The sequence below is a fragment of the Salvelinus fontinalis genome, chromosome 17 (assembly GCF_029448725.1).
Source record: "Salvelinus fontinalis isolate EN_2023a chromosome 17, ASM2944872v1, whole genome shotgun sequence".
Taxonomy (NCBI): domain Eukaryota; kingdom Metazoa; phylum Chordata; class Actinopteri; order Salmoniformes; family Salmonidae; genus Salvelinus; species Salvelinus fontinalis.
In genome coordinates, this window is record NC_074681.1 from 29,227,466 (window position 1) to 29,241,131 (window position 13,666).

At 38.3% G+C, this 13,666-nt stretch overlaps 1 protein-coding gene across 7 annotated transcripts in view; it reads right to left on the bottom strand.

Moving 5' to 3' along the window:
- LOC129814121 (astrotactin-1-like) overlaps positions 1–13,666 on the bottom strand; it is a 269,237-nt gene that overhangs the window by 156,972 nt on the left and 98,599 nt on the right. For all 7 annotated transcript variants that reach the window (XM_055866935.1, XM_055866939.1, XM_055866938.1 and 4 more), the window contains 3 exons: positions 12,633–12,717; positions 10,086–10,160; positions 5,191–5,328 (listed from right to left, as the gene is read on the bottom strand). In XM_055866935.1, coding sequence (XP_055722910.1) covers positions 5,191–5,328; positions 10,086–10,160; positions 12,633–12,717 — 298 coding nt within the window. The remainder of the gene's footprint in view (positions 1–5,190; positions 5,329–10,085; positions 10,161–12,632; positions 12,718–13,666) is intronic.

Sequence of the window (13,666 nt, forward strand, 5' to 3'; positions counted from 1 at the left end):
GGGACTCTCCACAACTATATTCAATGTGTAGCACAAAATTGAGGCTATGATTAACCTGTTTGGGCTGCAGGGGCAGTATTGAGTAGCCAGATAAAAGGTTTTCAAACATTTCAAACGGCCTCGTACTCAATTCTTGCTCGAACAATATGCATATTATTATTACTATTGGATAGAAAACACTCTCTAGTTTCTAAAACCGTTTGAATTATATCTGTGAGTCAAACAGAACTCATTTGGCACAAACTTCCTGACCAGGAAGTGGAAAGTCTGAAATCGAGGCTCTGTTCTACTTCCTGCTTATAAATGGACATGATACGTATTAGTATACGTGCACTTCGTAGACCTTCCCCTGGATGTAAAGAGGCGGTGAGAGAAGAAATTTAGTGTTTATCTTGGTCTGAAGTGGAATACAAGCTCTTTGTATGACGTGTCCGCCCATTTCCTGTTTTCTGGAGAATGCGAAGGGGGACCTGGATTTGCTTTCTGTTTAGCTGCCGTTATAGGCGACTAATATCTCCGGCTTTGATTTTATTTGATACATGTGACCATATCATCGTAAAGTATGTTTTTTCAATATAGTTTCATCAGATTAGTGAACATTTTTCGGGAGTTTTGCTGTGTTCCGTTCTCTTCCGTTTGTTGACATGGAGAGCTTTGTGCCACTTGGCTAGTGCGCTTGCTAATTCAAGAGGGGAAATGGACGTTCTAAATTCAAACAACGATTGTTCTTGACAAAGGACACCTTGTCAAACATTCTGATGGAAGATCAGCAAAAGTAAGAAACATTTTATGATGCTATTTCATATATCTGTCGTGCATGTGAACTAGTCGCCGGCGCCCAACTTTGGGGTACTCTAGATATACCGAAGCTGGATGTCGTAATGAAGTTATTTTTTAGAATTCTAACACTGCGATTTCATTAAGAACTAATGGATGTATCATTTCCTATACAACAAGTATTTTTTAGTTATGTTTATGAATAGCTATTTGGTCAGAATATGTGTGTCAGAAAAAGTGTCAGAAAAATATCGTTGCTGTTTAGACGTTGTGGAAAAAGTAGCTAAGATAGCAACATGTATAACCACTGATTTCAGCTCTAAATATGCACATTTTCGAACAAAACATAAGTGTATGTATAACCTGATGTTATAGGACTGTCATCTGATAAAGAATATCAAGGTTAGTCAAAAATTATAAATCTTTTACTGGTTTGTTACGATCGCTAACTTTTACTGCTGGGAAATGGCTTGTCTTTCTGGCTATTGTGGTAAGCTAATATAACGCTATATTGTGTTTTCGCTGTAAAACACTTATTAAATCGGAAATATTGGCTGGAATCACAAGATGCCTGTCTTTCATTTGCTGTACACTATGTATTTTTCAAAAATGTTTTATGATGAGTAATTAGGTATTTGACTTTGGTGCCTGTAATTATTCTGGCTGCTTTCGGTGCAATTTCTGATTGTAGCTGCAATGTAAACTATGATTTATACCTGAAATATGCACATTTTTCGAACAAAACATAGATTTATTGTATAACATGTTATAAGACTGTCATCTGATGAAGTTGTTTGTTGGTTAGTTTGGTTGGTTCTTGGTTAGTTAGGTTGGCTTTGTGCATGCTACCTGTGCTGTGAAAAATGTCTGTCCTTTTTTTGTATTTGGTGGTGAGCTAACATAAATATACGTGCTGTTTTCGCTGTAAAACATTTTAAAAATCGGACATGTTGGCTGGATTCACAAGATGTGTACCTTTCATTTGCTGTATTGGGCTTGTTAATGTGTTAAAGTTAAATATTTAAAAAATATATATATTTTGAATTTCGCGCCCTGCACTTGAGCTGGCTGTTGTCATAAGTGTACCGACGTCGGGCTTGCAGCCAGAAGAAGTTAAGAATTTGGAGCTCTTTTATGTCTGCATTAACAAGGTCTTTCCATCATTGTATGATTTTTTGTTTGCAAATGAACTCAAGCTAACGGATAATGTCAAATGTGATATAGCGAAGCACCTGAGTGAGCTGGGTGCGCAATTACGCAGGTACTTTCCCGAAACGGACGACACAAACAACTGGATTCGTTATCCCTTTCATGGCTTGCCTCCAGTCCACTTACCGATATCTGAACAAGAGAGCCTCATCGAAATTGCAACAAGCGGTTCTGTGAAAATTTAATTTAACCAGATTCCACTGCCAGATTTCTGGGGAGAAAGTCCAACGCTGACCCTTTGAAACACAACAACATTAATGAAAAACTGTGTTTAAGAAAAGTAAAGATACAAGCTCTTTAAAGATGAAAGATCTTGCTACATCTCTTTTTTATGAAGTCAAGGAAATAAGGCACAGACACTTTTAGATCTTGGCCTTGTTTCCCAGTGCCTCCGTAGTGTTAAGATCATCATTAGAACCATCTTAAAATATATCTTTAGTAGCTGAGGTGTTTCCCAGAGCCTTTGTTAGTAAAGTGGCTCTTAAAAACCTTTGCACATCTATGAGTGATCCCGACCACCCATAGAGCAGCCAAAGTGCATCATTAAGCTTATTTTTTACCTTACCATATATCTTTCTAAAACTATTTATAAGTGTTTTGTGTGAATGATTATACAATGATATCTGTTTCATTTGGGTAATGTGACATTTAAAATATCAATTTGTAAAATGTCACTTTTTTCACATTTTGTTACGTTACAGGCTTATTCTAAAATGGATTAAATAAATGTTTTTCCTCATCGTATCTACACACAATACCCCATACCCCATTCTTTATGTAATGAATAGCTCTAGAAAAGTTGAATAAATTATTATTATTATATTGTGGTGCAGTGTGCTAAAGCACTGTGGAGGAATGACAAACAGGGTTCAAATCTTCAAATCAATGATCATTACATGACAAAAATGGTTGGTTTGTGGATTATTGCAATTTGTTTTCATTCATAAAAAAATAGTTTGCGAATTGTATAGGCCTAGCCTACGTTTCAAATTAAATGTGGGTTATTAGTCATCTTTGGTTATGACAACTGGCATTGATTTCAGCACCAGGAAACTGGACAACTCCCCCAACGGGATCATGTTAAAAACCGAACACACCTTCAACAACGCTTTTAGCTGTTGCTCTTATAGGTTCACTCTACGTGCTCATTTGGGAAGCACGTAAAAATTTGGCACGTAAATAACAATTAATCTGGTACGATCATCGTAATGCTTAAGTTCCATCGCGTCTAGGAAACAAGGCCCAGAGGCTTTTCTTCTTTGTGTTCCTGCCAGTGAGCAAGACGTGGTGACAAATGATTATCAAACAAGGCCTCAGAGGGATCACACAGCTCCAAAGCTGAGTAAATCAGAAGCATCTAGAGGTGGTAGGTAGCTGCGGTGTGTGCTACCGCCCTGGGGGCACCCAACTCGAGCATTCATCACATCATCAATCACAAGACATGGAGTTATTTACTCAGTTTTCAAAAAAAGATGCCAAATGATAAATATAATAGACAAATACAGGAAACAAGTAGGGTATAAAGTGATATAATATGGGAGAATAGTACACATAATTCCAGTAAAAAGGTAAATGTACACACAGAAGGTGCACTAGGAGAAAGAGGACTGTGGTAGTCTACTGCAATACTTAATGGATACACAGTATCACAATTATATTCATTGTTTGTTTGACATGAGCAGTAATGTGTTTTTGTTGTAGCCAATCACTTATATTTGTCCTGTTGCACAAATGTGGAGCTGCTATAGGCTACATGATTAACTATTCTGATCTCAGCTGGGGAAAAAGAGACTCCTAACTATTTCAGTGCTTCACAGAGAATAATTCAAATGTCTAAAGATTAATCAACTTCTTTAAAAGACAAATTAATCAAAGGATAATCTGCCCTTTTGCTAATGGTATTAAAGCTAAAAATTCATCTTCCAACTAATCTACAGCCCAGTTCCATGATCACTCAATAAAAGGTCTGCTTGGATGTACTGATGTGATTTTATCAATCGTTACTGATTTTGAAATTGTGTTGTTTGTGAATAATATGTCATTGATGAAATCAGGAGCATGCAAATCTTGCTTGTTCCCCCTGATATCAGAGCTTTTCTACACCAAATCATGCCCAGTTGACTGCCTGAGAATGAATCTTCAACAGATGCATCTTTAAACTGAAAAATATATAAAATAATTCAACAGGATAGTACATTCCATCAGGTTTAAAACAGTTACAAGATGACTGAAACGAGAAGGTGGACATTTCATCTGATTAATCCCTAAAACGCTAATATACAGTATGCCATACCTGTGCCAGACTGAATAGCTAAAAACTATAGACCCAAACATCATGCAGCTGTATAATCTCATTTTTGTACCTACAGTATATCTGATGTTGTGAGCCTATGTTACAAGAATATGTGACATTTTCAAGTGAAGAATCAAGTGAAGAAGCAAATGTTTACCAAGAGCAACTAAGGCAGGCCAAGGACTCAGTTAAGACCATCTACTGGAAGGATTTCAAAGCTCTGATACAAGGATAACTTTGAACTCAGCAAATGGTGGATGTGTGAAGCGAAACCTTTTCAACGGATTCATCAAGAGCAACCAGGTGAAATTGCAATAAAAATGCCTTGCATACTCAGTGACTATATTTTGTGTTTCCCACATTTTAACAAAAATACTTTTCTACAAATGCCATTTGTATAATGAAACTACCCACAAGTAATGAATGCAATCAGGTTTATGGCTAAATAGCTTGAAAGCTGCATTTGTTGAAGTTTGTAAAATATTATTTTGGGTATGTTTTTTCTGCACTTCAAAAAATATCTATGTGCAAGGAGTACATTTCCTTTGGAGGTGTTATGAACCATTCAACAATTCAATGTTTTCTGGTATTACATTGCCAAATGAGTTCTGTTTTTGCTGCTCGCGTATTGATTTCTTGCTCAATTTTAGTGTTCCATTACTCTTTGAATCATGATCAATGAAACACTTGCAATGTCTGACATCAACCTTATAATGAGTGCTACATTCTCCAGAAGAGTGTATTGGGAATCAAAATGCTTTCAATACAGAGGATACTCAATGATGATTATAATGGAATGAAAATACTGGTATGTAGCCTCAAGATATTATTTTCTTCATAGCTAATATCATCACGCCTTATAAAACGTACAGTATCTCATTAAACACATATGAAATAGTTGAATCTCTCACCTCACATCCACAGCATCTTCCATGACAGTCATATCAGTCTTGCACTTGGCTGATGGGTTGATTGCCAGCTCAGCAGGTGGAATGACAAAGCTTTTACTCAATGGTAACCACATCCCTTCCCCCAATGTGTATGTGAACCTAAAGAGGAAGAATACAAGGATTTTGACATTGGAAACAAAGTGGGAAAAGTGCAGCAAAGTATATTTTGAAAGAACATTGCCCTCTTTGTCCACTTCATTTAGTATTTTTTTTTAAACTTGGGTTTCTGCCACTTTGCTAATGCCTGTTTGTCTGAAATATGCAAATGTCCAGGTCTTCTGGTGCCTTGTTGAGTGGTACTGTAGCTCAGAAGATCAGTGTGGGGAACATCTGTGCTTCCTTTACCACAGGGAAATACAATAAATCCAAAGATTGCCTGCTGCCCATAGTATCCTTGGAGACTTTGGATGCTTTCAGCATTTGTATCTCTCTGGATAATCACAAGTATATCCTCCGTTATCTTCAAAAACCTTTTACACTCATTTAAACTAAAGGTTGATTGGACTGAGGAGTAGCATGTGATTTTTTTTCTGGCACATCATCTATTACAAGAGTCTGGACCAAGTACTGTATTCTAGGGGGATTCTTGATCTACCCTTGAACTTACTTCGGCATTGTTTACTATCCAGCATCAACTTATTTTTGTTCTATAAGGCTTTTTGTTCTATAAGGCTTCAACATGAATCTCAAAGTCAAACTGTTTATGAGTCACACCTGCATAAAGATGTACATTATGTCTGAAAGAAGGTGTTCGTCTATTTGACACCAAATACAGTTGTATCATTTCTTATATATTATGCATGCATCATCGTAGCACAAAAAAAATTGACTTGTTGATTAAAATGGTTAATGGACATTTTTGCAGACTTAGCATATTTTGCATTTCACGTTGTGCAATTGGAATCTAAAAAAATGCTAACTTAGCATAGGAAAAGGCCACCAGATCACAAGCACTGCATGCATTACTAGTCACTTTAGGAAGGGAATGATTAAACCCGCTGTAAGAGAGAGCTTTAATTATGTCCCTCCAATTACCTCCTCTGTTTCCAACTGTAGTGTTATATGAATCAAACTCTCTCAGTCCTACCATTTAATATCATGCACTGGATTCTTCCAAGTGATTATGGGCAGACAGGCAAGTCTATTAAAACAGTATTATTATCCTATTATTTCCCTGTAAGTCATTGCTACAGCCCCATAAGACTCTCTCCTTATCCAGAGGAAATATGCATTTTCTTTGTGGTACAGTATGGGATGATTGTCACGTTCTGACCATAGTTCCTTTTTTATGTCTTTATTTTGGTTTGGTCAGGGCGTGAGTTGGGGTGGGCATTCTATGTTGTTTTTCTATGTTTTCCATTTCAGTGTTTGGCCTGGTATGGTTCTCAATCAGAGGCAGCTGTCGATCGTTGTCTCTGATTGAGAATCATACTTAGGTAGCCTGTTTTCCCCATTTTGGTTGTGGGTGATTGTTTTCTGTTTTGTGCGTATTCCTTACAGAACTGTTTCGTTTTCGCTCTTTATTATTTTTGTAATTTCAGTGTTCAGTTTATTTTGTTTATTAAAATGAACACTTACCACGCTGCACCTTGGTCCTATTCTCCTTCACCAGATGAAAGCCGTGACAATGATGCCCATATGAAACTGCCGGCTATCAACAAGAAATCCCTTAAACAACAGAAGCTTGTGGAACAGTAGCAAGGAACACTCCTCACTGGAGTTTGTGAGCACAGGAATGAATCACAAGAGAAAACAACCTTTGAGGGTGAACCCCTCCACCCATTCAGGGCAGGTGTTTACAGTGATAGAAAGACTTGACCTGCGATACAAATCCAACCAGTTCATTTTCTTCCTGTACTTGATCTAGTTTCTGCCCAAGCCCTGCCCAGGCACTGTGACAGCTTGCAAATGGATTCAACTAATCGAACTCTAACAAGTTACTTATCTAGATGCTAGACTCTTCACACAATTATAGATCCCCATGTTATTTGAGATTGTTGACTGACTAGTGTGTATAGGATCTTATTTTGAATTAACATGCTGCTCTTGATTCACATGATCCCCAAGCTCAGTAAACAACAAATGTTTTTAATTTAAATGTTGTATTCTATTCATGAGTGCAACACTGTTTTGTTGAATTGTAATACACGGATGGGTGACTTGGCAAACGGGCAGCCCCTAAAAACGTTAATTATGTGTGCACGATTTCAACATAAGAGTGTGAGTGGGGTTCAAAGAGGAGCCTGAGACATTTGAATTCCAATGGATGTTGGTGTAAAACGCTTGAGCACAAAGTTACTTTAAACCCGATGCTGAACAGAATATCGAGACAGGCCCCCTGAGCATTAACATTCCAAAGGGGAATCAAATGTATCAAAGAGCCTCATAGAGATGTTTGTATGATGGCTGCTCTCAATGACTAACAAAGACAGCGCTTACAACCATGAGAATAACTAAATCATCCCTGTGAAAATATAATCTGTGTCCCAAATGGCACCCTATTCCCAAAATAGTGCACTCCTTTTGACCAGAGCCCTATGGGCCATGGTCAAAAGCAGTGCACTATATAAGGAATGGGGTGCCATTTGGGATGTAAACTGTTCTTTGTTGAGAGCAGTGTCAAGCAGCATAATCAGTATTGTTGTTGTGTCCTTGGCTTTTGAGGAGGCATCTAGATATTGTATATATACAAAACAAGAGGCATATCATTGATAAGGGTTTTCCCTCCCACGTCCCCAGTCTTTCTCTGTACTCAATTGTAAAATAAATTAGAAAACAACTGTGATGGTTTATATCATAGAATGCAAATGTTGACTTTCTATCGACCAAGAACATTGTGTGATATCTTACGAAACAGGCCTCAGCATTGCTGTAACAACAAATTTAAACTTTTTTCTGTGGTTTCGTGAGGTTGCATGTTTTTCAAAAAAATTGCGCATTCTCATTAATTCCACTGGGCATACTACAACAGAACAAGATATATATAACATTTCAAATGTATTACACATTTCATGCAAGGATCAAATGTACGTACACAAAAGTAATCCGACAAACTTTAACTAGAGAACTAAACTGAAACTCTCATTTCAGAGCTGTGTGTGCATGTAGTTTAACTATTAAAATCAGTTTAATGCCTAACACATAAAACAGAATCAATTGTATTACCCGATCAGGGAATTTGTTTTTAAAGAATTAACAAATCCCATGATTTAAGATAATTCTCTTTGTAAACATACCCCATGTAGAGCTCAAATGGTACAAAATGAAATACTGCTTTTTTGTGAACATTACTTATTTATCATGTACAGAGTGATACAATTCTTTCATGCCGTTAAAAGAACAACCTAACTCAGCTTCAACTAAGACAAGATTGGAACTTTGGTGTTTTCTAATGGAACATAATATAAAAAAAACTTAGAAAGTATGTCCTGAAATGTTGTTAGACAGAATAGGAACACACTCTTTTTTTCTTATAGTATAAAATCTACTCGATAAGCTTTCACTTCTTTCTATACCATCTTCAAAAGGGATAATCTGCCGTGTTGTGCAATATCCAATAAACACTATCAGCCATAATCAAATGAAAAAACTTTTCATATTGTACAAAAAAGTTACTGCCTTCCAACGGGTCAACTCAATTTCTTGCTGTTTTAAAAAGGGTTACTTATTTTTCATTTGACGTATTAAGATCCCCATTAGCAATGGCAAAAGCTAGTCTTTCTGGGGTCTGACACATAACGAAAAATACATTAAATGTACTTCATTCATTTAAAACATTAACATGTAGTGTGTGTGTGTGTGTGTGTGTGTGTGTGTGTGTGTGTGTGTGTGTGTGTGTGTGTGTGTGTGTGTGTGTGTGTGTGTGTGTGTGTGTGTGTGTATTTATCAGTTACACATACTGTACATGTCAGGACATACACACAACAAGTAGGTCACATGGGGGAGAGGCATTGTGCTGTGAGGTGTGGCTATATTTGTTTTTTGAAACCAGGTTTGCTGTTCACGTGCACTATATAAGATGGAAGGGAGTTCCATGCACTCATGGCTCTGTATAATACTGTACGTTTCCTTGAATTTGTTCTGGACCTGGGGACTGTGAAAAGACCCCTGGTGGCATGTCTGGTGGGGTAAGTGTGTGTGTCAGTGCTGTGTGTAAGTTGACTATGCAAACAGTTAGGAATTTCCAACACATTCATGTTTGTTATAACAACATGAAATGACGCAGTCAGTCTTTCCTCAACTTACCCAAGAGAGATTGGCATGTATAGTATTAATATAAGCCCACTGATTACAAGGATGAGCAAGACGTGAAGCTCGGTTCTGGGCCAGCTGCAGCTTAACTAGGTCTTTCTTTGCAGCACTTGACCATATGACTGGACAAAAATCAAGATAAGATAACACTAGAGCCTGCAGGACTTGCTTTGTGGAGTGAGGTGTCAAAAAAGCATAGCATCGCTTTATTACTGACAAACCTGTCACCATCTTTACAACCATGAAATCAATATGTTTTGACCATGACAATTTACAATCTAAGGTAACACCAAGTAATTTAGTCTCCTCAACTTGTTCAACAGCCACACTATTCATTGCCAGATTCAGATGAGGTCTAGAATTTAGGGAATGATTTGTACCAAATATAATGCTCTTAGTTTAGAGATGTGCACTACCAGTTTATTACTGGCCACCCATTCCAAAACAGACTGCCACTCTTTGTTAAGGGTTTCAGTGACTTCCTTAGATGTGGTTGCTGATGCGTATATGGTTGAATCATCAGCACACATGCTTTGTGTAATGCCAGTGGCAGGTCATTGGTTAAAACGTGTTTGGATGAATAGATGTGTACCGTGAGTTCTTACCTGAAAATGCGATCAGATGGTTGTTCTCCCATCACCAGATCAAAACCACGCTGGAAAATAGTGTACGGCCAAGGTCTGGTGACAAATAAGAGATAGGAGAGAATAAGACTTATTTTCAGTCAAAACCAGTAAGCTGATTTCCGAGACAAGAATGAAATGACTGATTTAAATAAAGAAACATGTTTTATTACTTTAAGTAGAGTGTAACAATGAGTAATAATTTTCTTAGGTCTATCTTTATTTAGTGTTGTGTTGTCTCTCTTGTCGTGATGTGTGTTTTGTCCTATATTTCTTTTTAATTCATTTTTATTTTTAATCCCAGCCCCCGTCCCCGCAGGAGGCCTTTTGCCTTTTGGTAGGCCGTCATTGTAAATAAGAATTTGCTCTTAACTGACTTGCTTAGTTAATGTAAATAAAGGTTAAATATCACAACACGTTACACTGCAATACAAATAGGGCCGGCTCTAGCCTTTTGGGGGCCTTAAGCGAGATTTGGTTTCCTGCAATTGTAAACATTTTACCATGGGGAGTAGAGAAAATGTTGCAGTTTTAAAAGTCCAGTGCAGTCAAAAACGTGATTTTTCTTGTCTTTTATATACATTTCCACACTATGAGGTTGGAATAATACTGTGAAATTGTGAACATGATGATAATACCCTTTTAGTGTAAGAGCTGTTTGAAAAGACCACCTGAAATTTCAGCCTGTTTTGGTGGGATGGAGTTTTGGACTTCCATGGTGACATTACCATGCGGTAAATTAGTCAATAGACCAATAAGAAAGAGATTTACAAACGTAATTTTCCTTTTTCCGCTCCCCACTCTCAGACAGTCCTAGCTAAATTATTACTTGAGAAATTGCTCTTTGCTAAGAAGCATTTTCTGTTTCCTTTTGACCATTTTAATTGAAAGAAATCACAGTAAGGTTCTTAATTGTTACCAGAAATGATTTGATATTGAGATAAAAATGGTTGCATTGGACCGCTAACACACCATGGGGCAGAGAGAAAACGTTTCAATTTGATTAAAAAGCTTATGCAATTGTACTCCTTTTGAAAATGACCTGGCTATACTAACTATCAATCTAAAAATTGTTAGCTGACATGGCTAATTTAATGACTGTCAGTGACTGTCATCACAAGAGAAAAACTGCCGATGCACAACCACATTTCAAAATTGCACCTGGTGTATTCTACTATTCTGACTCTCAATAGTAAGTTGAGACCCCGATTGAGTTCCAAAGCGACCGCTTATGTTGCTTATGCCTGGCACCGACCCCGAATACACAAGCATAGTTTCTGTTTTTCTTCAGTCCATTAAATATTTATTTTTATTTCAGCTCAAACATAAAATATGTTTGGCCTCTTTTCAGCACCCCATCTCCCAACAACATTTCAACCAATCCCCAAAAATGTGGCAGATCAAAAGTAGCACTATGACAGATGCTGTGGGTAAACACACTGATAAAAAAATCAGTTCCTCAGTTGCCTGACATGGGATGTGACTTATGCTTGTGTCTATTTACCAGAGCTGGGAGAGGAGAGGGGAAGAATGATGGAGATTAATAAACACAGTCAGCTGGGAGACTTGAATCTGCTACAGTGTGAGAGAAATTGTGACAAGGAGCTGCTGCTTCTCTGAGTAAGCTGTTACTATTGGCAAAAGAGCAGCTAAAACCTGATAAAGGCCTTATACCAGAGGGACCAGTCATTAAACATTTAAGTTGAGCCTGTAGGCTTTCCCTGTCAAAGACTGACTGCACGGGAGAAAGGAAAATCACTTGGGGAGGGAGGGAGATAAGGGAGGTTGAGAAATGTGTGACACAATTCAGATGTATAGTGAAAAAAAGCAAATTTCTAACATCAGAACTGCGAAGGCCCTGTAGCAGCAGGCAAATTCTTTTCAAGTGATGTATATGGGTGATAAAAGTTGGTAGCATTCTAGAATTCAGGGAAGGATTTTAAAACATCCATCTGCTTGTACTCCACATTTCATGTTAGACCCAACTATAGTGTTCACAGTTCTGCTGTGTAATAAAGCTACAGTATTTATTAAATGTTTTCTATATTTAGAAATGTTGTGCTATCCAATTGGTAGTTATAGTCTTGTCCCATCGCTGCAACTCCCATATGGACTTGGGAGAGGCGAAGGTCGAAAACCATGCGTCCTCTGAAACACAACCCTGCCAAGCCGCACTGCTTCTTGACACACTGCTCGCTTAACCCAGAAGCCAGCCGCACCAATGTGTCAGAGGAAACACGGTACAACGGGTGACCATGTCAGCGTGCAAGATGGGATAAGGACTTCCCGGGCAGTCCAACACTGCCCTAACCCGGACAACGCTGGGCCAATTGCGCGCCGTCTCATGGGTCTCCCAGTCGCGGCCGGATGTGACACAGCCCGGGATCGAACCCGGATCTGTTGTGACACCTGCAGTGCCTTAGACCACTCCGCCATTCGGGAGGCTGTAATAAAGCTTTTTAACTAAGAGCTGCCATGTCAATATCTGATTTAGCATGCAGGACCATTAGAGGCCATATTGTTACTTACCCTTGATTTGGACCCCACTCGTTGCGAATACAGAGATGCTTATGGACAGGGTCCTTCATGTAGCCATCTAAGCATAGACAGTCACCTGCAACGGGAGTACAATAAAACAATGGCATTCTCTGCAGTGAGATCGATTCACCTGTCTCCTTAATTACTCCAGGACTGTGATTATTTTATATTTGCCAGCATCAGCACAGACAAAGGATGTGTCGGATATGGCACCATTTCAATATATATTTATAGAGCACTATAAAATGAATAGGGTGCTATTTTGGACACAGCCCAAGAACTGTGCTGGTCAGGCTAGTTGCTCTCCAGCAGCCTCCTGATCAGTGCTAGTTATTACAGCCATCAGAAACAGGGGAGCTGCTCTTTTCTGCTGATGCCTTCTGTCAGCACACAGGAGGAGGGATGTCGCCCTAACCTGATTCAACCAGATTGATGGGGATTCACATTGAGAGCAGGGACCTAGCTACTGTATACTTCCAATGACAGACATGCCCTGAGCGTGTTATACAGGGGATACGGGGGAGAATGCATTAGCTCCTGATTTTCAAATACAAATGTTAGTGCAAAGGTTAACTGTCACAGAATGCCAGGATGAAGGTAATCATATCTGATGTAGCTGCTCATATTTCCTGTACACAACTTGATGGTAAATATATTGAATAACATATCTGTAGGCCTGGTGTGTTAACCAGCAGTTGTTTTAGGGGTTTAAACAAGTCCAAGCATCAGGTATTCAGAGTTTGAAATCTAAATGGGATTTTTCAGAGCTCAGATTGAGTGGTAATTTACTCCCTTTATAGATGGTGGGTGTATACAAATAAGGATTAAGTGAAATGATGAGTCATACCAATTCAAACTTTCACCAGAGTTAGCTTTAACATTAAAATGCTAGTCTGGGCCCAATACATCATGCTACAATTACAATAATTAAGTACTCATTATGAAGTGATTTTTGCCCATTAATGTGATGCTATTACTTTTACTGCAAATGATGGAAAGTGAAAGTGTCCTAATGTGTTATACAG